Source organism: Ceratocystis lukuohia, assembly GCF_044167205.1.
Source record: "Ceratocystis lukuohia strain C4212 chromosome Unknown Supercontig5_pilon, whole genome shotgun sequence".
Classification (NCBI taxonomy): Eukaryota; Fungi; Ascomycota; class Sordariomycetes; order Microascales; family Ceratocystidaceae; genus Ceratocystis; species Ceratocystis lukuohia.
In genome coordinates, this window is record NW_027263524.1 from 500877 (window position 1) to 526018 (window position 25142).

At 49.9% G+C, this 25142-nt stretch overlaps 6 protein-coding genes across 6 annotated transcripts; 4 read left to right on the top strand and 2 right to left on the bottom strand.

Annotated features, from left to right (window-relative positions):
* Positions 1 to 1225: 1225 nt before the first annotated feature.
* HOO65_050138 (Transcription factor SFL1) lies at positions 1226 to 3418 on the top strand (the record flags this gene model as incomplete). Its single annotated transcript, XM_071003237.1, has 4 exons — positions 1226 to 1713; positions 1786 to 1884; positions 1963 to 2030; positions 2097 to 3418. 4 exons carry the CDS (start codon positions 1226 to 1228, stop codon positions 3416 to 3418), a joined length of 1977 nt encoding a protein of 658 aa, XP_070858197.1.
* Positions 3419 to 4321: 903 nt separating this feature from the next.
* Positions 4322 to 5115, top strand: HOO65_050139 (ARP2/3 complex ARPC3 subunit; the record flags this gene model as incomplete). The annotated part of the gene is made up of 3 exons (XM_071003507.1): positions 4322 to 4327; positions 4418 to 4813; positions 4936 to 5115. The coding sequence occupies 3 exons, from the start codon at positions 4322 to 4324 to the stop codon at positions 5113 to 5115; spliced, it is 582 nt and encodes a 193-aa protein (XP_070858198.1).
* A 324-nt stretch (positions 5116 to 5439) lies between these two features.
* On the bottom strand, positions 5440 to 7401 carry HOO65_050140 (tRNA (adenine(58)-N(1))-methyltransferase non-catalytic subunit trm6; the record flags this gene model as incomplete). The annotated part of the gene is made up of 2 exons (XM_071003267.1): positions 5440 to 7219; positions 7316 to 7401. 2 exons carry the CDS (start codon positions 7399 to 7401, stop codon positions 5440 to 5442), a joined length of 1866 nt encoding a protein of 621 aa, XP_070858199.1.
* A 2492-nt stretch (positions 7402 to 9893) lies between these two features.
* HOO65_050141 (ERCC4 domain-containing protein) lies at positions 9894 to 12200 on the bottom strand (the record flags this gene model as incomplete). The annotated part of the gene is made up of 1 exon (XM_071000789.1): positions 9894 to 12200. One exon carries the CDS (start codon positions 12198 to 12200, stop codon positions 9894 to 9896), a length of 2307 nt encoding a protein of 768 aa, XP_070858200.1.
* Positions 12201 to 15865: 3665 nt separating this feature from the next.
* HOO65_050142 (uncharacterized protein) lies at positions 15866 to 16117 on the top strand (the record flags this gene model as incomplete). Its single annotated transcript, XM_071000790.1, has 1 exon — positions 15866 to 16117. The coding sequence occupies one exon, from the start codon at positions 15866 to 15868 to the stop codon at positions 16115 to 16117; it is 252 nt and encodes an 83-aa protein (XP_070858201.1).
* A 4347-nt stretch (positions 16118 to 20464) lies between these two features.
* HOO65_050143 (ABC transporter ATP-binding protein/permease PDR18) lies at positions 20465 to 24781 on the top strand (the record flags this gene model as incomplete). Its single annotated transcript, XM_071003094.1, has 2 exons — positions 20465 to 22202; positions 22344 to 24781. The coding sequence occupies 2 exons, from the start codon at positions 20465 to 20467 to the stop codon at positions 24779 to 24781; spliced, it is 4176 nt and encodes a 1391-aa protein (XP_070858202.1).
* Between the last annotated feature and the right edge of the window lie 361 nt (positions 24782 to 25142).

The following is a 25142-nucleotide window of genomic DNA, read 5'->3' on the forward strand; positions in this document are numbered from 1 at the left end:
TATTCGCCTTGTCGCCTCGAAATCGTGTCGCCAAACTCACAGCTTCCTGGCTCCTAAACGACTCCGCCTATCGCTGCATCTTGTTTTTGATAGGCCACATCATAGGTTTCTCCTTCCATAATTCCTACCATTGATCCGTTGATTGATTGATTGTCTGCTTGGTTGATACGTACAAGCAGTCTCTATCTTACTGGGCTTTTTCCCTCCTCCAATTTCTCAACACACCGCATCGAGTCTCACCATCGCTTTTATTTCTCGTCCCCCGTCTCTTTCGCTTTACTTGATTGTCTTCTCGGAGACGGTATATTCGCAATCGCTATTCGGCCACGCCCATTATTGGTTCTATCATCATTATCCTCGGTCATCTCCATCCTACTCTCTATTTTCTATTTGTCTCCTTGGTTTTCGGTATGTCTTTCCCGTGCGTGCTAGTCGCCTCCCCTCTGAAATTCTTGCCGTACCGTCTTGTTCTTGTTTTGCTTCTCCCTTGACTCCTTTTTCTTATTCCTTTGCGGCCTTTGTTCTCTCTGCTTGGTCGCGTTGAAAAGGAAAAACAAAGAAACATACACAGCACAAAATATTGCTATTATTATTCTTCTTCTTGCCCTGTCCTTGTTTCTCTTGCTGGCTTCGTTTGCTTTGGCTCTTTTTTTTTGTTCTGCCTTGCCTCACCTTGCCTTACCTTGTACTGCGCAGGCCAAGTCAATCAATGTTAATCTTCGCTGCATTGCACTCAACTATTGCATGGAAGAAGCCTTGCGCCTGGATATTCCTTTTTTTAGCCAAGTCCTTCCAAGGCCCCAAGGCTGGCCAGCTCTACTATTCGCGCTACGCTACTCGCGCTACTCACTACTTCCCCCAACCCATCATCCTAGTTCAACTCTCTTCTTGTCTCTCGTCTTGTCTCTTACTCTCATTTTCTTTCCCTCCCTTCGTCTTCCGCCGCTGCCCCCTCGTCCGTCCATCCTTCTTCTCTTCTACATTAACTCCTTCTTTTTCGACTTCTTTTTGGCCTTCTATCTGCGTGTCCGTCTCCTTTTCGTCTTTGCGTCTTTTTGTTTCGCCATGCTGCCCTTTATCCAGCTTCTCAATTTTGCTTATGCTGTATAACTGACCTCTTGTTCCGTTGTGTACGACCACAGTCATTACCACCTCCAAACCGCCGCTAGTTTCTTGACTCCTGGCTCTTTTTTTTTTTTTTTTTTTTTCCTTTTCTCTCGCTCTAATGGCCACTGTCACCGAAAATCCCCATCGTTTTAATATGGCTATACCTGAAGGCCGCGATGACCACTCATCGCGAGTTGTACCCATCCCAACACCTACCATCAGAATGTCAGCACCTCCCCCTGGAGACCCCATGGACATTAGCACCTCTCCCGCTCGCTCTGCGCCTCGTAACGGTTCGCTAGCTCCTATCCTCAAAATCGACGAAGCTCCAAATGACAACGTGCGAAATGGTGGCTCTCCAATGGATGGTGTTTCTTCTACCAATAATCAGAGCCAAAGCTCTGCCAACAATACTAGCAATGGCAATACCAACAACAACAGCAACAATGGAACTACTAGCAGTAATAACAGTGCAAGCGCCAATGGCAACGGGAATTCTAGCTCTTCCAACCCCTCGAACTCGAACATGCCCGCGCCCCCGAATGCCGGCGCTGCCGCCCATCAACCAAAGATTGTGCAAACAGCATTTATCCACAAGCTGTACAAGTGAGTAGCGATGAATGCTATTTCGACCCATTGAAATAGAAAGCTAATCGGCATTTATCTTTGTTTGTGTAGCATGCTTGAGGACAACAGTATCCAGCATTTGATATCCTGGTCATCCAGCGCTGACAGTTTTGTCATGTCCCCCTCAGCTGACTTTTCTAAAGTTTTATCGTATGTTGGCATAAATTCAACGCTCATTTTTTGATTGCTACGCGGACCCCGCTAACCAAAGTTCTTGCCTCATCACAGCCAGTATTTCAAGCATACGAACATTTCTTCATTTGTTCGCCAGCTCAACATGTATGGTTTTCACAAAGGTATCTAATATTCCAGCCTCTACCGTCTTGTCTTCACCTAGAATGTGCCTATCTAACCATACGCAGTTAGCGACGTATTTCACACCTCGAATCCCGAGTCGGCGCTTTGGGAATTTAAGCACGGCGGTGGCAATTTCAAACGTGGCGATCTCGTCGGTCTTCGTGAAATCAAGCGTCGGGCTTCGCGTCATGCACTCGTCCACCGCGAATTAGGCACTCAAAAAAATCCATTACCACCCCCGCCTGGCATGTCAGAACCCATGCCGATGCCTGACATGACTGACCCACGAGTTCTTGACCACGCACTTTACGATCTTAACATGCGCCTCCAGCGTAGCGAAGAGATTTCGCACTTCATGCAGATGCGCCAGCAAGCCTTGACTGATTCGATGGTGCGGATGCTTCAGTTTTCCCAAGAGATGGCCCGCGCTGTATCGACTATGGTTCCCCCCGAGAACCCTGTGCATCGTGAAGTCCTAGGTCTACAGGGAGAGATGGCACGTCAGATGGAGGCTCTTCGTCCCGTGGAAGAGGCAGTGCAACTTCACCCACCACCGCATGATCCATATGTACGTGGCCCGTACTACGAAAACGGACCGATTTCGCCTCATCATCCACCGCAGGATGATCCCCGCCGAGCTACACTGGTTGTTCCCCCCCAACAGCCACCCGTGCCTCGTAGTGGCCCCTACTACCGCCCGGCTGTCCCTTCAAACCTTTCGATTAATAGCAACCGAAGGCCGTATGGATCAATCGGGGGAAGTCCCCAAACATCACCCAACTCTAGACATCCGGCTCCTCCACCACCGCCGCCACCACCACCGCATCCACTTTCTAACGTTGAAGGTCTTGGCGTGGGAAGAAGACACACGACGGCAGACATTAGAGCCCACGGATGGCAACCAAACGTTCCTCCCCAGTACCCTCCGCACGCAGGAGCACCTGCCGCACCTGCTCCGACTTCCTCGCACCAATCGTCTTCACACCAGCAACAGCAGGCAGGCCCCCCTCAATGGCCACCCTCGCCTAACCGGCCCACACACGACGAGCAGAAAATCAGAGACTCATTGTCATCTTTCTCCATGCAGGGCTTCAACAGTTCATCAGCGCCCCGGTCACGGCCCGCTACTCCTCCGCCATCAGCCTCATTCCCAAGTGGCAATGGTAGTAGCAATAACGGTGGCAACCCGAGTCAAAATGGTGTGATGTTTAGTGAGCCCTCGTGGGGCGGCCCGGACAACAAAAACCTGAACGTGCGTGAGTCTTCAGTACCGCCTACTCGGAGGGGCAGCATGGCGCATATTTTGAATCCCACGATGGAATCAAGCGAGCGCGATGACGACGATCTGCGTGGCGACGACGACCGGAAGCGGAAACGCATACAGTAGGATGGGATGAACAAGAGGAGATTGTTTGTTTTGTAGATGCTTATTGTCCAGAGCTGTCTCTGGAGTATTTTTCTTTCCTTGTCTATCACTGTTATTCTTGCAATGCGCCACGACTCCGATATCTGCTATGCGCAATGCGAGACACTTGGCACACCTTTTTCTCTTTCTGTTTTCTCATTGTTTCTTGTGTTCTTGGCCAGTCACTTTTTTTGTGTCTCCGCAACTACTGGCTGAGATGAATCATGGGTGGTTCATGTCTGCTTTTGTTTGTCTTGTCTGTTTATTTTTCTTCTTGTTTGTTCTTTGACTACTCTTTTGCTTTTTGTTCGTGTGCTCCTGTTGATTCCTATGGCGTCTTGGAAACTTCCGACGACAAAGCTCTTGTCGATGGCGTTTATCTGATATGTTGACTGTTTGAAATATCTTTTTCCCCGTCTATATGCTTAAAAATGTGAATTGCATCGGGTTTTTCGTGACATCTGCAAAACAAAACAAATATAACATGAGCTAAGGATTGTAAAATAGATAGTAATTCCCAGCCACACCAAAAGCGCCACAGTATCCCCTCATGAGGCGTTTATTCCGGCAGCTGCCATTAGCTCTGCTGACGGTCCGACACAATAACAGCTGGCAAAGCTTCAACCTCTCACGAAGCTGTGCCTTGTTGATTTGGGATGGATGACGTCTGCCTTGGGGCTTTTATTTTAGTTGAGAATGCTTGTTGCTTTTCGATTTTGATCCCTTTATTTAATTCCCTTTGCTTCTCTAGGTCTAATTAGTTTTTGGCTTCTGACTGTCTTGCTACAACTTCGATCCACAGCTTTGTTTCTAAAAGCTAGATAAACGACCGCCTTGTTTGCTCGCATTCATCTTCACTCTATCTCCTTCCTCCCACCCGTCACGATGCCTGTATGTCTTCTCTGCCATTTATCTATCCTAAGATTCGCCTACTGTGTATACTAACCGTTATATCGCGCGCCTGCGCGCCCTCTGGCTCAGGCTTACAACTCCGCATTCAACACGGACCCGAACCCTCCGCATCTAATCGGCAACTTTCCGCTGCTGCCGTTGCGTACCAAGACTCGCGGGCCGGCATACACATTGCCGTTCCCGACGCCAGCCCTGGCGCCGGGTGAGGCCCCTGATGCAGGTTCCGAAAGCTACGATATCCTCGACGAAGTTTTGGCTGTCTTCCGTGCCAACACCTTCTTCCGAAATTTCGAGATACAGGGCCCGGCCGACCGTCTGCTAGTCTACGGTATTTGGTTCGTCAGCGATTGCCTAGGCAAGATTAAGCCTAACCACTCCGTTCGGGATGCTACCAAAGAGGTGCAGAATGTGTCGCTGGATATGAACTTTGCCATCCCTGGTGACCCGGGCTGGCCGCTGAACCAGGTGCGTCTATGAACCCCCATCTCTTCCACACCTCGCAGTCATTTCATCTCTGCAGCCTAGGCCCCCCAACTAGCCTATCATTTTCCACGTTTTAGCCGCTAACTTTTGCCTTGTTGATTTAGATGTACGAGGCCCCACGTGACCGCCAGGAGGCCGAAACCCTCCGCTTGTACATGTCCCAGGTGCGACAGGAGCTGGCAGCACGTCTGTTGGCCCGTGTGTACGAGGATGGTGGTGATGGCAAGCCGAGCAAGTGGTGGCTGAGCTACACGAAGCGCAAGTTCATGGGCAAGGCGTTGTAAGCGGTCTCAGGCCCGGCAGGATGACTGGATGCTTTTATTTGTGGATTGAAGCTTGTGGAAAGTTTATACATGTGCTATTTTCTGTTTTCTTGTTACTCACGCTCTGTTATTTGTGATTTGTAATCTTTTTTTTGAGTCTCCCTGTGCCTCTGATTATACAGTGATATTAACCTGCTCTCTCTATCTCTCTCTCTCTCTCTCTGTTTTCCGCAGATTGAACAAACATAGCTATGTGGTGGTATTATGAGTTCTGGGTATCTTGATCCGAATTGCTTCCTACACCCCTTCCCCCGTTGCCCCCTTTTCCCTTTTCTCATCCTCTGGTTAGGCGGCCTCTGTCCGTCTCCGCTTGTACAAACCCCTAGCTGCAATCTGGCCCTGTACCGGCACTGCTCTCCATCCCGTAAAGATATAGCCCTCTGCGCCGCCCCTGCTGGTCATCAACGGATGTGTACGGCCCGGCAACACCTGCCAATGGCGAGCTCTACTACTCTGCACACTCGGCCCAACTAGTAGACTGGGGTTAATTGGGAAGTCCTCTGAGCCTTGCCAGCGCTCTAGCTCCTCTACTGACTTGCCGACAGCCTCCGGCGGTGGCGAGGCAACCCACGCGCCACGCCTTGGCACGCTGAAGCAGTCGGTTAGCGCAGCTAGTGGCTCAATAGTAGGGGAGTACACAGCAACGGGTGCCCCAGGGGCGAGTAGTGGAAGCGTGGCTCGGAGCACCGATACCGGATCCATGGTGCTGGCAACGACCAGTCCAGCAAAGCCGCCGGCGCGTGTCGAGTCAACAATATAACGTGTGCGCGCCCAACGCCGCCGCTTCCGGTGGTAAGTGCCACGGCGACTAGCCTTGATGGCCGCCAGTTCCTCATCGCTCATAGATGCCGGCGTATCAGTATACACATGGTCCTTTTCCGGCGAGAGCAGTTGCAGCCAGTTGATGGTTAGCAGTCGCGAGTATAGCGGTTGCGTGCTGTAGGGCGGATTGGGGATAGACATGTCGTAGTTGTAGAACCGTAGAACCGAGAGGTTTGGCTGTCCATTGGCATGCACAAGAGTGAGCGTGTTAGACCCGGCGAACGGCACCTCGAGGTCATCTTTGTGATAATGCTCAGGCAGGTCTTTCTCACTGAGCTCGTTGTTCATAGCCATATCTGTATCAACGTCCATGGCCTCGGCCTCGGCCGCATCGATGTCGGCATCGACTGTGGGCTTTTCAGGGACTGAGGTTTCCTCATGCAGCTTGTCTTCAGCAAGCGCCTTTTGCAGGATTTCTTCAGGCGCTAGAGGGTTTAGAATGCCCATGCGCTCAGCCATTGTGGTCACGAGCAAGCCCCCAGTCTCGTCAACAACCAGATAGCGACCACCGCCTATCTTTTCGCCTACAATCTGTGAAGGATCTGCCTTCCCCTCCTCGACCTTGACGTCTTCGGTTTGGATAACATTGGCGACTTTTTCCTTGCTTTCCTCGACGGTCTCGCCGTTTTCGTTGGTGGTGTAGTGTACGTCTGCCCAGCAGCCCAGCAAGGCTAGTATCTCTTGGCGTAGTTCAAGGATCTTACTGGCGTCTCTCTTCTCCTCAAGTAGGAACTGTGCCAGCTGTGGCGTGTCCAATGGGAGCACCTGGAAGCGGCGAATGTACTTTTTAGTCTTGAGCAACTTGTACTTCTCCAGCGAGAACTGCGTCTTCTTGTCGATAGCCATATGCGACAGCATGAGCTTCTTGATCAGGTCGCGGCCCGCCTCTTTGCCATCCTTCTTCAGTTCTTCAATTTCTTCCATGGACAACGTCTGCGCTGCCGAGTCATCCAAGATTTCCATGTTAGACCGAGCTACTTCCACCCCACTTTCCGTATCAACTAGAGAGAGCTCCTCGCCGCCGCCGATTCGAATTGCGTTTGGATTCGAATCTAGTAGGTCCGAGTCTTCCATGCCATTCTCCTCGGCGACGATATCAGCCTGCAGTTCGGCCGCTGACACTACACGGAGCCGGCAGAAATCCTCGTTGTCGAGCTTGTCTTGCACTTCATAAGTTAGGTGGAACGGCCGATATATGATGAGGTTGCTAGGGAAAGTTCCGTATTTGCCAAGAGATATCGTCCTACAGCGCACAGTGGCGGCGTTAGCATGTGTAAGACTCGGACAACTCAGAGTGTCAGTCGCAAAGTTAGCACAAGGCATGAAAGCGACAACTTACGTATTCGGCGTGGCTTGCATTACGCGCAGGTTTCCGGATGGCACGCACAAGGCGATCCATTGATTAGGCTGAACAACAGTTCCCATGATTTCTAGACACTGCGTCTGCAAAATATTACAGATGCAAGATTTAAAACAAACAAGAAATAGCTTTGGCTTAAACGTAGCCCGCTGTGAATTATTTCATGTTCGAAAATGTTTAAGAAAATATTCAAGGGAACAAAAAGGTTTGGATAGACCCACTTTTATATAAGCCGGTTAGGGTTAGGGTGATAGATAAGTCCATTTACGATCTAGAGCTAAAGTAGCAACATCACTTGATTCAGCTCTAGGGTCAGCCTATGTTTCCTTCTATCATTTTTCTTTGTCTCCTCTGTATGGGCAATTATTGCCTTTAGAGAGGCGGGCAGTAAACCATGTCATCAACTTTCTCAGCGCCTATAATACCAAGAACAAGACTCACAAAGCCAAACACGAGAAGGACGATCGTGTGCGTGAGGATATCTGGGGAGAAATGTAGCTGTGCTATGCGCAAGCATGAAAGAAGGAAGGGGCTTCTCACGGAAGCCTAGCAACGCTGGCTTTTCTGTTCAAATCCGAGCCCATTTCCCGTGCGAGGAGCCTCTAGTCTAGGTATGCGAAACCGCGAGCGCTGAGCCCATAACAGCCTCCAATTGGCTGGAGTGGCTTTTGTTATTGGCGCCGCCCTTGAATGTGGCAGAGTCATAGATAGCCGCAGCGCATGTGCGTCCCGCAACTTAATTTATAGAGTGTGACAAGACTGGGAACAAAGAGAAGACAAGACCTAGAATAGGCTTTAGAGTGATCGCTATACTGATAGCCGAGCTTGTAGCTCAGAAAGAGGAGGTACGACGACTGTTTCAAAGGCGGCTCTGTCATTATTAGTCTCTCTAACTATAGAGTTGATGCGGGCCCGTTAGGCGCGGTCCTTGGTAGCCAAGAAAGGCGACCCAAACGTCTTTAGACCGGTAAATGCCACACACGTCTACAGTAATCAGACTTCCGCATCTTGTCTCGTCCAGCCATGAATCCACTTTTCTGCAATCTGTCGCAAAAATGACCGCATCTGCGCACAGGTAAAACGGAATAGTTCGAGGCGGGCAGTATACGTGACATAGCCCACATACTGTGTTAGGTCCCTAGGCGATAATAAACGAAGTTAGCAGAGATTACAGCATGTATCCGAGTCAAAATAGCTTTGCCTCGACTCTACAACCTTGGTCTGTTGACAAGGGCCATCAGTTGTGGTCCCTAATTAAGCTTTGAGACGTTTTGATTCAGAAACTGCAGTACGTCTATATTAACCGACGGTGCTGCAGAACGAGCAAGACATAGACTGTGTCGAAAGGCGAGGCGATACTACAACCAGCAAACTTGCCAAAGAGACTACTAAGAAAAGTGCACTGGTGCTCTTGTCAAACTGCTCCCGTGCGACACGACCAGAACCTTCCCGACACCAACAAAGTGTGGAATGATTGGGAGTGTGTGCATGCTGGCACATGCTGCAATAGTGCTGAAATGGTACTGTATATCTAGGGCAAAGTCTGGCTAGACTTAGGACCGAAAGATCAACCTTGGCGTTTCCGTAGATTCACTATTGAAGGGTGCTGCAGTCCTGCCTGGGCCTTCATAGATCTTGATTCCAATAGGGGGTAGACCAAGAAAACTCTCGTAGGCGTGAAGCATATAGCAGTGACTTATCTCGAAGGGCCAGTGTCGATAACTGCTACACCTATCAGGAGATTTGCAACTTAGCTCATAGTATTCGATATTGAAGGAGTTTGCGTAGACGATAGAATAAGGGGAATAGAGTATAAGGAGACCTAAGCAGTAGCAAAGAGAAAAGAGCTTCGCTTTTATACGTGCGCCTCGACAAGAAATTAATGGGGCAAGAATCTTTGTTACCTTGGATTTTCACGAAATAAAGGCTATCTTTTATGTGCGACCATGCAGCCCTAAACCCTCAGTCCAGTACTGGGGATGAGCTTGACAAGACGGCAGGAGCAACGGTGACAATCTAGAACTAGAGGCAAGAACACCTTATCAAAAAAGATAAAGGGAAAGTCTCCGCTTAACTCAGCGCACAAAAAACGGAGCTAAAAACAGGCAGTCACGATCCAGGGCTATAGTTCGCTCCTCAAGACAATGTTCATATCGAAAAGACGACCAGCCTCACAGATCACAGAGGCACGCATGAGCAAACAGGCAGGGGGGGCCAAACCATTGCCCAGATACCCGCATCATTTCTCCACCCATAATCGTTTTCCTCTATAATCTTCTTAGAATGTGCTGCGATACTAGCTACGCGTAGCTAGACTACGAGATTCGAGAGTCAAGGAGCCGGAAGCCCGGTGTCTAGGTTGAGGGACCCGAGTGAGACAGACACTTACACTTGTCGGGCAGACTGGCAAGCTCGGTACAGTAGATCATTTTAACAGGGCAGTCTGGCGTGCCATGCAGATAGATTGTCTATAGTCCTGAGGTTGCAACGGCCAGCTAGTGACAGCCAACTTCTATTTATATTGTTCGAGATTAAGCTAACCTCCTCTCCTCGTGCTTTAGATATCCACACTCTCCTCATCACATCCCGTAAACACCTTATGTATCCGCCTGCTGATTGCCTGGCCCACGGTGTCATCTGTCTCATCTCCCTCTTTGTTCTTGACTTTGGCCACCGCCTGCAGCGCCAACGGCCCCCCACTCTCTAGTCGATGAAGTAGACTCTGCACACTGCTAAATTTGGCCGCAACCCCGTATGCTGAAGGCGCCGTAACGCGCACAATCTCTTGCAACATTCGTACGTACGTATCTTGCGCATCCTCACCTGTGCGTACTTGGCCTGTCTGCATACAAAACATGGCTGCCGCTGCGTTGGTGGCATCTCGCACCTTTCGGTACGGGACAGTGGAGATGTGCTGTGTAAAAGTTGCAATCCACTGTGCGCTCTCAAGATCGCTATATACGTGATGGATTAGCACGTGTCCATACATCACTTGCAGCTCAAGTAGAGCGTCTTCAATTCTGTCTTCGTCAATATACGTCATCGGAGAAGCTGCTTGTCTCTTGCTACCACGAGACCTTGTTGTTTCTGCTATTCCTGTGTACGAGCCTTTGGTGCCAACAGCGCCTTGTCTGAACTGCCGATTACGAGACGTTTTGTTTTTGTGCTGCCAGATTCTCAGGCCCACAAGCATGTACATTAGCGTATATCCAGGAAAACAACGTCTCATTTCCTTGACATGGGCCTCCATATTATTGCTTTGGCCACCAAGAATCCGATCCACAAAAGTTTGCGCATCCATGATAACCATGGCATACTTTTCATCTTCGGTTTGTGGCTCAATCGGCTCCCAGGACTCAAGGCTTTTGTTGTACCGACTCGTGACATTTCTCCGCCAGCGGACCACACGGGGCACGGGGCTTGTCCACTGGGAAGTCTGTACTTTCAAGTTATTAAGCAGTTCTTTTGCTTGTAAAGCTGTCGTTTCAGGTAGATCAACTGGCAGCAACACCACCATCTCAGGCGTTGATATCTTCTTGTCAGTGCGTAGTTTGTTGGCTTCCGCCAGGGCCGCAGCCCGGGCCTTATCCCGCTTTTTCTGTTCTTTAGCTTCGGCACGTTCAGCAACTAAGCGTGCCTTTTCAGCTTCTTTGGCTACTTTGGCTTCAGCTCTAGTGATGCTTTGGGTTATGCTGTGGGCTGATGCGTTGCTTTCAAGTGTTCCCATTGCTGAGACAGTCCGTGATAGCTTTGTTCGCGATATTTTCCCAGGGTTTGCCAATGGTGGGCGTATAGTTCTAGGCAGGGACTTGGCCTTTAGAGGCGAAGACAGCATGCCGTCGACGCCTAAGGCAGAATCTTTAGATGGCCGTGCTCGGATGGCGTCCAAGTCCGGGAAATCATTATCAGAGTCCGATCCCAGGTCAATGATTGGCGCACTAAGGCTCGGCTTCAGGCCCGTGTCTAGACGGCGTGGCAATGGGGGTGCATGTGGCTCCGGCTGTGAGCTGCTCATGATCAAGTCGGCCATTGCCCGAGAGGATCTCTGGCTGGGACGAGCTGCGACTGTATAGTTCTCTTTTCCCAATGGCTGTCTTGAGGGCTCGGGTGAGCTAGAAAGCGTGATCGGGTCAAAATCTCGCACGTTCCTAAATTCACGCAAAGATACAGAGGGAGCTCTTCGTTTTGAGGAGTGGACAGATTCGTATGTTTTAGGTAGTGGCACTGCTAGATTATCCACTGCAGTTGGGGCAGCCTCGACCGTAGCTAATGGTGCGGTAGGCATAATGGTGCCTAGAGGTCTTGGAAACGACGTACCATGAGTCGAATCCGTTGTTGCTACCGTTGGGGTTTGTGCACCAAGTGAAGATAGCCTGGGATTTTCCGACCCAATCCCAAGTTCCTCCTCAAGACGAAATATCGAGTCATCATTCCAATCATCAATCAATACCGATTTCTCGGGCAAATCTCCAGCTACGTCTTGGTCAGCGGTGTTTATTTCACCTACAGCAGACGCCGTCCTTTTGAGAGGAAAGCCCGATATTGCTTTTGGCGGTAGCTGCGAAGTCTGTTTAGGTGGCACTGCCGGCTTTCTAAGATCAATAACATCAGCGGGAATTGGCGACGAAAAGTCGAAGATATCGTCCAAGTCTCTGAGGCCTCCGCTGCGCAAGGCTCGGGCTGAAGCCGGTGTAGCTTTCCCAGGGATTGTTACCTGGCTCTGAGACCGTTCATGGGGCGCTGGTGGGGAAAAGTGGTGTCTTTTTACAGGGGAAGGCGATAGGCGGCCGGAGTTTGAAGAGTGCGATTTGCGCTTCTTAGATTGAATTGGACTAGAAGACACCAGGTCTATGATGTTAGACATTGCGAAAAAAAAATGATACTAGTCCGTGCAATTTTATTATGATGAGTTTGTTTATATAGCCAGGCGAGGGAATGGAAAGGTTAAGAAGCCAAAGCGATGCTAGCTTATTTACTAACATCAGAGCAAACAAGGCTATCACGGTCTTTATCGCGCCAAACGCGAAGGCTACGCCTCATCACGTGACTTTTTGATGTACTAATAAACGTATTGCAACAGCACATATTACTACGTTCTTGTCCCACGGCCGAGACATCTCAACGTGCCTAACATAAAAAATGCCATTTTCCGATGAGCTTCGAGAATTCTTCTATATTGTCTGGGAAGCTGTCCAGACAATCCCAGAGGGTAAAATCACATCATACGGACACATTGCTTCGATGGTGGGCAGTCGTGAGCTAAACCCTAATCCTGACTAACATCAAGAACTTACTACTAACTTAGCCTCATGCAACATTACAGCAACTCGGTCTAGACAGGTGGGACTAGCGCTGAAGAATCTCCCAACAAACCCGGAGCTTGAGTTTAACACACAGAATGTCCCGTGGCATCGGGTGGTCAATGCAGGGGGCAAGATCTCCGCTCGGTAAGAGGAAGCTCGTCATCCCGGTGATCGGGGACTGTTACACGATGAAGCAACCCGTGCTAATGTCGATGGTACTAGGGCTCGGGAGGGTGCATGCAGGGCTCAAGCAGACGCTCTGCGTCAAGAGGGTGTTCAAGTTGACACCACAGAGATGGGTGAGTTTAAATTGAGTTTTAGCCGCTACGGGTGGTTTCCAACTAGCATGTCAAGCGGCCAAAGAGAGGCGGCGGATGTTTAATGACTAGCTGTGGGAACGGTTCGCGCGATGACGATAATTAGATAGAGTGTTTTTTGGGGGTTATAAAACATACTATTGAGAGTTATCCTAGTATAATGATTCATACATAACGACAAGACAAAAAACAGAACAGAGGTTAAAGACTTGACGGAGATCCCAGCTGAGAAAAAGAAACAAAGGGTAAGAAAAAGAGGAAAAAAGAAATATCAAATTAAATAGAAAGTAGTGGGATGGATAGGGCTAAGCAGTGGCGGCCTCATAGCACACAAAGTACACATACAAGGCCAGAAATGGCAGGAGCAAAAAGTCTTTAGAGCGCGGGGTTGTTGGGTCCCGGCCTGTTTAAGGACTTCTTGTTAATTTCATTCGCCCCTACCGCCATTCTGCCGAACTGCCACTCTGGCAAAGTAATTCCAGTCTGTTCGTTGATCGCCGCCATCAAAGGAGGCAACATCTGGTATACGTTGCGTATCGTGTCAATGCCAGGGCCATTGGCGCTTCCGCTGCTCTCATTGTCCCTGTCAGCTTTTTGCTTTTGGAGAGATTACTCCGAGCATCAGCTTCAATCTCATATGCCCGGGCATTAGCTGCCTGCTGCTTTACCTCGCGTAGAATGATTTCCTTGGCCACATCAACGGCACGCGTGCGCTCCATCTTGGCGTCCTTGCGCTTCATCTCGACTTAGCGCTTAAGATCTTCATCACAGCTCTCAGTGGCACGCTTGGCCTCGATATGCGATATATCCACGTCACACGGCAAGGCTATGTTTTGGAATGGGAATAACCAAACCGCCTTTGCAATCTTGGTATCGTCTGATACCCATTCCCGCGATAGCGAGATACTGATTGGGGGCTGCAATCTTGTAGTGAGCCATTTTTATAAAGATGATTATTCAGTAAGTTGTATGAGTACGTCAAACTATAATAATGCTAATGAATCCAAATGATATATAGAAACTAACCAGTAACAGTCGAGAGATGTTTCAATCCTTAAATTCCAACAACAGGAAAAAGACAAGACAGAGGCCTCTCGATATCCACCTCAGCCTGCTACCACCCTTTTCACTAAATACACATTTACTGTGAGCTTTGTTTAGTCGGTGATGTCTGATTGCCGCCATAATTCGATTGGCTGATGCTACCACCATGATCCCGCATGACACAACTTCTCTTCTTGCGCCCTCTGTGCACACGACCGCCCGGTTTCTTGGTCTTTCTGATACGCCCAGCTTCCAGCCTGATAACCAACATAGTGTCTTTGCCCAAACACTGCTTCAAAGCCTCCGTCATCTCATCCGTATTCGTAAGCTGTTTCGTTTTGCCCCTAACATGCTTACACTTTCCCAAACTTTGATAAACGTTTTCAAAGTAGGAAACTTTTGAATAGGCATTTTTTACGTTACACACGGCAGAGCAATGTCTAAAACGCCCTATTGTTATTGTCATTGTATTGTTTTACGTCTACCTATTGTTATTTCGCAGCAATATGACGGTTGACAGGAGTTGCTGCCTGATGTTATCTTCCAGTAGCTCCTGGGCAGTCAGCAGTTGCAGGCAGTTTTAGATGTCGAGCGACTCCCGTGACGTTTTAGGGACCGGCGCTTAGGCCAGGGGGGGCTCCCAGGGTCAGCCACCTGGTATTTGTGGTCTGCAACGACCGCGTGTAAACTTGTCTCAAGGCTACTGGCTTTCGGCACGGGGAGTCCCGGAAAAGTACAGCGGTCTTGTCCTTCCATATGCATGGCTGTTGTCGCATGGTGTAATCCTTTTTTTGTTTTGTCGGCGGCCGGGAGTAGAGCTCCCTCAGCACCTTCCCATAGAGCCCTGCTCAACGTCTCCTCCCATCCCTTCTCTCTCCCCCTCCCGCTCATCTTCATCCTCACCGTCCCCTTCTTCATTGTTGCTCGTCCTGTCTCGGGGTTTGTTGTGTCATCCTGGGCTGCCCTTGTCGTGAACGCTCCCCTGTGGTATGTGATGGCAGTGCCTTGCATGTCCGCCAGTGGCCTCGTTCTTTTGGTTGGTTGCAAGCCCTACATCCAAGTGCATAGTTGTGTTCCCATCGCTCGTGGTATTTATGGAAGTCTCCATCGCCAGTTCTGGCAGCGATGATGTGACCCAGCTGTCCTGATAAGTCCCTTGTCTAAAACGCCCTATGATTTGCAATCTTCTATAAAGGGCTCTCAGAACTTAGCAAGGCCTTTTTTTACAGCTATTCAGATTGACTAGGAGCCGCTCGCTCAAGTAACGCCACTCAAGCTTATTAGCTGATAATTCAGATCTCGAACAGGCGCCAGGGCTTCATTGCGTGGCCTTGTTGCTCAGAGTTTAAGCAAGAAAAACGGCTAGCCTAACAGCTGATTTCTAGGACTTCCCCATTTCTCTTCGATTTAATATGTCCATGTACATTTCTTTCTGCGCTTGATCACAACTAGAATACGCAACGCAAGTAGCATTGCAGAACTGCGCCTTAGGCCTTCGGCGCAGAAGCCAGAAAAGCATTCATGCTCCAAAAAGTGCAAAGACACGAACAATGACGGTCAAGATCATCAAGCTCTTGCTTTTGCCTTGTTTTCAACAGTTCCAAGACTGTTAATCAACATTAATGCCTTCTCCAAATCTAGCCTACACGGCATATCCCTGGATTTCCCCATCAGACCGGCTTTCAAAGTTCAAAATATTCGCCATAAACAACGCTCAATCGTCACCAGCACCGTCATAAACATTACCGTCATGCATTAATACCCGCCTCTCTGCGATCTACTCCTTCCCCCGCTCTTCTGATCCTGTCTTACTCCAAGCCATCAGTGAAGATGTTGATACTCGTCTGATTCGCCTTCCACTCACGATGCGCGCCTCAAAAGCGGCACGAGAGGCCGAATATCAGGATACAGCCCGCCCAGGCTCGCGATCTGCAAACGACCCTACCGCCGTCCGCTGGCTGTGCAAAATCGATGTCCTGAAAAGTGTGTCGGAAGATTGGGCGCTCGGCCCGTCTTCGTTTCTGTTCTGGGAGGACTGGGGGAGCAGGTCAGTCGGCACAGCTGATGTTGCTGCCCAAGCGCCCGAAACCTGTGCGGCGAGTAGCAACGACCAATAGCCTGGCAGGCCTCCCAATGGTGGCAGCTCTTCTTTTCCTCTTCGTCATCGTCATCATCAGAGTCACCCTCGAATATGCATCAAGTGGCTCAAGCGACCCTAAGAATGGCGATGGTGGACGAACAAATTTATGATTATCTCAGCATGAGCGATGACGATGACGAATATGAGGGCATAACAGCGCCTATGACGGTCACGTCAAAATAAATCGCGTTTCGGAGAGAGAATCAGATGGGGATCTGTGAGAACATGTGTGGCTATGAACTGGCAGTCCAGGTAAAAGTGCCGGTGTGATAGAGATATTGGATATGAAGGCAGGCTTTTGTAAATCCGTTCATGTCTGGCCTTATTGCTACAAGATCGCCCATTTTCTCTGTTTCTACCGTTTACAGTTCACAGATCACCTTCTCTCTGCGTTTCATCGAGCTGCTCTTTGTATTGTGTCGCATTTCCTTACCTCTTATTTTTGCCCTTCTATGTCGCTCTCCTCCGACTCTCGGTCAAAAACCCTCTCCATCATTTTGCTATTGCCCCGATATCTGACCAGCATTCTAGCTGAAACGGTTTCCTAGTCTACTGATACAGACTGATTCTGTAGGGGAGCCTCGTCTCCTCCCAGCCAAGCTTCATATACTTTTTCTCGGCGCTCGGTTCTCAGTGTTAATCCTACTTGTGAGTATTTCCTTCTTCATACTCCCTTTTTGCTGAACAACAACGATCACAATTTTCCAACGTAGCGCATGAGTGATGGAAGGGGGGAGGAAAGGAAAAGGGGACAGCAAGCAAGGCAGCTTGCTATTCGTTGATGTGATTTAATCAATTAGTGACTCACCCCGCATGGTACCCCGTCCATTACCAAGAAGGCTCGACTGAGAACTGCCTGTCAGTTCCGCTGGCTCCCTGTCACGTTAGGGTATACAGCAAAACAAAAAGATATCAAACCCTATTATCTACACCTCCTTAGCTCAGCCCAACCTCAGACCTCAGCTTCTCACAACAGGGGGGTAAGACCACTTTCAGCTTCGAGCGGCCAATAAATTCCGAGAATGAATAGACCCCTTCCGGATTTACGGTCTGCGGGCTTCATATGGTTCGCGATTTTGCCTCTATTTTTTTTTTGTTTTTCTTCATATTTGCCAAATTATGACGGATTGCAAAATCAGAAACAGCCGAAGTGTGCGTGCCTCGAAGCCTTGCATTCATAGTTAGCCGCCGCCCCCAAATTTGGTCCTGGTTATTTGACAAGAAAAGCCTTTGATATTCATGGGACAAAACAAGACATCCCCCTCCCCTTTTTTCCCACCCTGTCCGGATTTGGTTTACTAGTGGCATTGGGGGCTTTTTATGCATCTGATAAACAAGCTCCGCCTCACTTCGGTATTCATCTTGTAATCCGGGGAAGGGGCGAACGAAGAGGTACTTTTTTTGTGATTCCAGTTAACATGCGGCGTATCTCTAGGCCGGATTGGAATCAAAGAGTCTGTGTTTCGTCTACTTTCTTTCGGCGGCTATTAAGTGAACCACCGGGATACAGTTCCACAACATTTTGTGTGCGAGCGTACAAGTACGATATTAAACACCAAACAGTATTTTGATTGTATTTATGGCTAGTTGCCCGTGTCTGGGTCACAGGGCTCGGAAGCACTATACACCGGTGTCTTGCCTGTTTGCCTTCCGCTGTGCTGTTGTTTGTTTACCCAGAGGCCGATATGCGGCAGGCAATTACAAAGCAGACGTCAGGGAGACTTTGCTTTGCAGCGTCCGTGTGAGTTGCTGGATTAGCTTTGATACGAGGCCAATCCGTGTGAGCAGTAAGGTTTGAAATCAGCCTCAGATGAAAAAATAAATAATAAGATGTAAAATAGGTTAAAAGATCAGTCAGACTGGGTTGCTGACTTGCCCAGTTAGCTTAGCCTAGTGTATCTTTGCCTTCTAAGAGAATCAGGATAGCAGCAGTAGCAGCAGCGACACACAAAGCCCAAGCTCCTCCAATGCCTACAAGCCTTCTCTTTTCTCCGACAACAATAAATATAGCTAGTTTATGTTCTCCTGCTGGCTGTCAGCGGCGGATCTTGCAACCGAGAGGAGGGAAGGGAATGGAAAAAAACCCACAAATATCACTAATCCTAGAGCAGCAAACATACACCAGCAGAAGAATCCCTTTAGTGCAGAACGGCGGCTAAAGTTCCGATCTTCCATGGGCGGCTTTCAGACGACGAGACGAGGGAACCTTGTGTTAAGGGGTTACCAAGCTAGCAGCGTGCTAGACCTTCTGGGGCCCTTCTAAAGGAAAAGAACCACACCCCCTCCCTCCTAAGGATGACTACAAGTCACGTCGGTGTTTTTAGTAGCGTCCTGATGACAAATGGAAGGGCAAACTCATGTGCTTCACGATAAGTTCAAGGCATTTAACGGCCCATATTCCACGAGGCCAGTCACGCAAACAGATTAGAAGCCAACGAAGCTGGAGAGACAAGAGAAGACAGAGGGCCTAATAATCCAATTCAGCGATGCAAAAACAAAAATATGAACAGAGAAAGAGAAGAAGGAACCTCAACTTCGACTGGGACAACGTAGACACAGCATAGGGATATGGTAAGACGGAGGAATCCTGCATGGGTTTTGTTAGAAGCGGCCTAATGTGGCAGACTTCCCCGATTCTGCCCTTGCTGATGTCCGCTTCTCGCCCATTAGCTACAGCTATGTTGTGCAGTGGAGGAGAAGATTATCACGCATGGCATTAACGCGACGGAGATAAGGAGAGAGAGAGAGCGCCTGTTCGAGAACGCAACCCTATTTGGTCAAAACCCTTGTGTACGTCACTCAGACTTGTGCACGAGCGGAGAGGGGATACACTGGGGGTGTGGTATGAGATTTATCACCGGAATTCCGCCAGGCTGAGCATTGTGATAGATAATCATCATGTTCAGGTCGCTTTTGCTATTCTTCAGCGGAGTGATACTTATGCGCTCTGAGCCGAGTAGAAAATGCCCCGCTTTTATTTTAGGCATGCCCATGCAAAGGGGATACAGGAACGCGTGAAAGCCAGCAAAGAATGCAAAAGCCACGCGAAGGTGGGAGATTGGTGATAGATCGTCCAAAGAACGCGAACGAGAGCCAATGCTATTTTGTTGTGTTTCTGCTTCTGTGTGTCTCAGCGTCCTTTGCTCCCTTGTGGCAGAATAACCATCAACGTCAGAAGTGGGGCCGCATCTGACTTTCCTTCACCGCCTTCCCTATTAAAGGGCAAGGCAAATTTTTGAATCTCCCCTCCAACTTTAAATATAAGCATCGGTACCGACATTCCGACTATGAGGTACAACGGAGAAATAGTTGCCGACTACCGCTGTCTCTTTGAGTCAGGATCTTCTTGTTGTCTCTTTTCTCTCTTTTCAGATATACTGATTCCTGTTTGATGCCGTTACCGACTCATAGCCATCTTGTGTAAGCTCTGTTTCTGCCTTCATTGGGGGCGAAAGGGCGAGGGAAGAAAGCCCTCGGGCTTGAGATTGGGCCTACGGCTGGAACGAAGGCATCGAAAGGAAGTTGTTTGCAGTGAGCAAGTTCTTCGTTTTTATTATTATTATTCTTTATTTTTTTTAAATTTTTTTTAGCTTTTTTCTGAGGCCCTGGGAGTTATGCAGTCCTCAGTGCTGCTTTTGTGGTGGTACTAGCTGTCCTCTGCTTTGGCTGCTGGCTAGTTGGTCTCTGGCTGGTCTTGGCTGGTATCTGACTGGTTTCTGGTTGGCCTCTAGCTATGCTGACTTCGACTGCTCTATTGTCTTGCTTGGCCAATGAAGCGTCCGGCTGGAACGGTGTAGAAGGGGGCTAGTTACGCTCTCTTTTCTTCTCCTTCTCCTCCCTCCCCAAAGGTTCGCCCGCGGCGACGGCGTATTATGTATGTCCTGTCCTGATGGCAATTTGCAAACTCTTTGATGGCGTGCCTAAGCCTTAGCCTAGTGTGCCCTTGTAAACTTAACCGGGGGAGGGGGCGTGGGGGGGGGGGGGGGGCGTGTCTTTTGTGTCCTCCCTGTTCCTGGCCAAGGGCTGCGGCTTTGATCACAAATCAAACACGCATGCATAACTCACGAACTGGACTGCTTATATCTACATCTGCATCGTCTTCCCACTTTCTTTTTTGCTGATTGTTCTCCAGCAGCAAGTTTTCCGTTCTCAGTGTTTTGTCGGTCTCATCATCGACTAGAACACAGACAGAAAGGCCCTTTACTTTCTCCTCAATTCTCTCTTTTATAGCATCTTCCACCTCGTTTTTTTTCCTTGTTAATTTTTCTTCATACCCCTCAACTCAACTCTTCCCTTAATAATCTATCTCTTCCCCTTTGCTACAATGGCTGACGCCGAAAAGTCTCCCCCGGGGAGACCACCTTCCGAATCTGAATCTACCGTCGTTCGCGAGTACCTCGCCTCCGAAGCCCCTCGCAATCTGGGTGTATCCTTTGTCGATCTCACTGTTCTCGGTGTTGCAGGTGGTGTTCAAGTCAGCGAAAATGTCCTGTCTCAGTTCTATCCCAAGAGAGCCCCTGAGCCATCCGGCCCGGGTGCTAAACAAAAGACCATTCTCTCGCACCTCACTGGCTGCGTCAAGCCGGGTGAAATGATTCTTGTGCTTGGCCGGCCCGGCGCCGGCTGCACTACCCTGCTGAACCTGCTGGCCAATCGCCGCCACGGCTACTCCGATATCCAGGGCAAAGTGCGTTTTGGCAACATGGACGAGAAGGAAGCCGAAAAATTCCGCGGCGAGATTGTCATGAACACCGAAGACGAGCTCTTCTTCCCCTCGCTGAGCGTTGCCCAGACCATGGACTTCGCTCACCGCATGAAGCTGCCTGAGTCCAGCGCTGAGGACCGTAACATTGCTAGCCGCTACCTGCTGCGTATTCTTGACATTGAAGACACCATTAATACTGCTGTCGGAAACGAGTACATTCGCGGTGTGTCTGGTGGCCAGCGTAAGCGTGTTTCGGTCGCCGAGGTTCTCACAACCTCTGCCAGCGTGTACTGCTGGGATAACTCCACCCGTGGTCTGGACGCGTCGTCGGCCCTGGCCCTGATTAAGGCTCTGCGTGCCATGACCGACATCCTCGGCCTGACCACCATTGTCACTCTGTACCAGGCTAGTAACGGTATTTTCGACCTGTTCGACAAGACCCTGGTTCTGGAACATGGTGAAAACATCTACTACGGCCCTGCTTCCGATGCCCGTGCTTACATGGAAAATTTGGGCTTTATTTGTGCCGAAGGTGCCAACATTGGTGACTTCCTGACTGGTGTCAGTGTGCCAACTGAGCGCAAGGTTCGCAAGGAAGCCCAGGCTACTTTCCCACGCACGGGCGCCGAGCTTGCTAAGATCTATGCTGCTAGCGATCTCAAGAAGCGCATGGACGCCGAGGCGCACGCCTTTGCGGACAGCGAGACAGCACGCACTGACACAGCTAAGTTCCGCGAGAATGTCGTCGCACGCAAGGCCAAGCGTGGGCTGCCTGCTGACTCTATCCTGACGGTTTCGTTCCAGCAGCAGGTCGCAGCTCTGGTCAAGCGCGAGCTGCAGCTGATTTGGGGTGACAAGCAAAGTCTAATCATGAAGCATGGTGCAACGCTGGTTCAGGCTCTGGTTTCAGGATCCGTCTGGTATGATGCCAAGGCGGACTCTAGTGGTCTCTTCATCAAGGGCGGTGTGCTCTTCTGGTCTATGTTGTATCACTGCCTTGTGGCCATGGGCGAGACTCTGAGCACATTTTCTGGCCGGTCTATTTTGGCCAAGCACAAGGAGTTTGCTATGTACCACCCCGCCGCCTTCTGCATTGCGCAGATTGTCGCTGATATCCCCGTAATGGCCATGCAGGTCACAACGTTCAGTATTATTGTATACTTTATGGCCGGTTTGAAAGATACGGCGGGCGCTTACTTTACCCACTGGGCTCTAATTTACGTCACTGCCTTTTGCATGACCGCCTTCTTCCGTCTTTGTGGTGCTGCCTTCCCTACTTTTGATGCTGCTTCTAAGGTTTCTGGTTTTATTATCTCAATGGTCTCGACATATGCTGGTTTCATGATTCCCAAACCTGGTAAGTTGGTCCCACTTTTAACTCGTTGCTTCTTTTATGTGGGGACCTTGACAACTGCCAGCCTTTTGTCTTACCCTGTATTGCTTAGTCAGCAACCACGCTAAGCCTCTTTTGGAACTAACACAAACTCACACAATCTAGACATGCACCCCTGGTTCGTTTGGATGTATTGGATTAACCCACTGTCCTACTCCTTCGAAGCTCTCCTTGCTAATGAATTCCACGGCGACGTTATTCAATGTGTTGGAAGCAACCTGGTTCCTTCTGGTCCTGAGTATGCGGGCACCAACGTCGGTTCTTGCACGGGTATCCGTGGTGCTCAGGCTGGCTCAACAACACTCACTGGTGACCAGTACTTGGCGGCCATGTCGTACCAGCACAAGAATATCTGGCGCAACTTTGGCATTCTCTGGGCTTGGAGTGCTCTTTTCGTTGGCATGACCATTTACTGCACCATGAACTGGAAGTCGCACATTAGCGGCGGTATTCATCTGATTCCACGTGAAAAGATTGCTCTCAATGGCCCTCTCAGCTCTCCTGAAGCCAACGATGATAAGGAGTCCCAGCGCGATCACAGCCAGTCTGAAACTGTCGTTGACGGCCAGATTAGCGGCGATATTACCGACACTGACCCTGACAACCTCCTCCGCAACACCTCCGTCTTTACTTGGAAAGATCTGTCATACACTGTCAGCACCCCTGATGGCCCACGCAAGTTGCTAGACGAGGTTTCTGGCTGGGTTGAGCCCGGAACCCTTGGTGCGCTCATGGGAACTAGTGGCGCTGGAAAGACGACTCTGATGGATGTTTTGGCTCAGCGTAAAACCGCTGGTGTGATTACAGGCTCTGTGTTGGTCGATGGCCGTGAACTCCCTGTCTCGTTCCAGCGTTCTGCCGGTTACTGTGAGCAGTTCGATGTGCATGAGCCGCTAACCACTGTGCGTGAAGCTCTGGAGTTCTCTGCTTTGATGCGTCAGAACCGCAACACACCCGACCATGAGAAGCTGGCCTATGTTGACACTGTACTGGACCTTCTGGAGCTACGTGAGCTTGAGCATTTCCTTATTGGTGAGCCTGGCGCTGGTTTATCTATTGAGCAGCGCAAGCGTGTCAGCATTGGTGTTGAGCTGGTGGCCAAGCCGAGCATTCTGATCTTCCTCGACGAGCCGACGTCTGGTCTTGACGGCCAGTCCGCCTACAACACACTTCGTTTCCTCCGCAAGCTGACTGCTGCCGGCCAAGCCGTTCTGTGCACCATCCACCAGCCCAGTGCTCAGTTGTTTGCTCAGTTCGACACGCTCCTCCTTCTCACGCGCGGTGGTAAGACGGTGTACCAGGGTCCCATCGGCCCCAACGGTGCTACTATGGTTGAATACTTTACTCGTCACGGCGTTGACTGCCCAGCCGGTGCTAACCCCGCTGAGTTCATGATTGATGTGGTTTCTGGCAGTATGGGTCATGGTCAGGACTGGAACCAACTGTGGCTGGATTCACCTGAACGTGTAGCTACCATGGAGAAACTGGACATGCTGATCGAGACAGCTGCTGCCAAGCCCCCTGGCACGGTTGACGATGGGCACGAATTCGCGGTTTCAATGTCGACGCAGACACGCCTGGTTACGCAACGCATGAACACCTCGCTATACCGCAACACTGACTATGTCATGAACAAGTTCATGCTGCATCTGATGTCTGGTCTGTTCAACGGTTTCACATTCTGGAAGATTGGTGACAGCACCGCTGACCTGCAAAATGCCATCTTCGCCATCTTCAACTTCTGCTTCGTGGCGCCTGGTGTGATTGCCCAACTGCAGCCACTCTTCATTGGTCGCCGTGATATCTTCGAGGTGCGTGAGAAGAAGGCCAAGATCTATCACTGGGCTCCCTTTGTGACCGGGTTGATTGTCTCGGAGCTTCCGTACCTCGTTATCTCGGGTTTCCTCTACTTTGTCGCCTTCTACTGGACCGTCGGTTTCCCCTCGGCTGCTAACCGTGCTGGTGGCACGTTTGTGGTCATGATTCTCTACGAGTTCCTCTACACTGGTATCGGTCAGTTCATTGCTGCCTATGCGCCCAACACCGTCTTTGCCTCGCTGCTTAACCCTGTTATTATCAGTAACATGGTGTACTTCTGCGGTGTGCTTGTGCCGTACTCGTCGCTGCAGAAGTTCTGGCGGTACTGGGTGTACTACCTCGACCCTTTCAATTACGTGATCGGCTCCATGAGTGTGTTCGCCCTTGATGGCAAGGTAGTGAATTGCAAGGAATCCGAGCTGGCCATCTTCAACCTGCCTGATTCGGCCGCGTCCGCAGGCCAGACATGTGCCGAATTCCTGCAGAGTTACTTGCAGGGCCCCGGCAGTAGCGCCAACCTGCTGAACCCTAATGCCACCGAGGCCTGCCGCGTGTGCCAGTTCCGCTCGGGTGACCAGTACCTCGACACTCTGAACCTGAAGGAGTTCTCGTACGGATGGCGCGATACCGGCATTGTGGGGCTCTTTGTCTGCTCGTCGTATGCATTGGTCTTTGGACTGATGAAGCTGCGGACGAAGGCGACGAAGAAGGCCAGCGAGTCATAGAGAAAGGCAATGCTGAGCCGGGGAGGAAGGGTGAGGGTGTTGTCTGCGTGATTGTGGCTGTGTGCCTTTTGTGTCTACTCTGCCAGGGACTAGAGCTTTAGATCCATTCCGCGATAGACTTGTTCTTCTTTTCTTTTCTTTTCTTTTCTTTTCTTTTTTTTTTCTTTATTTTTTATCATTATCTTTTTTCAGATCGAGGCGGCACTGTCCCCAGCCTACCGGTCTGGCGCATCTTGTCTTGTATATAGCTTTAGTACATAGTTAGAACCAGAATTTTCTTCGAGAACCTGTTGTTTGTTTGTCTTTCGCATGTTGATGTTTAGGAGCAGTTTAGCAAAAAAACATTTTTATTTTACGAGCC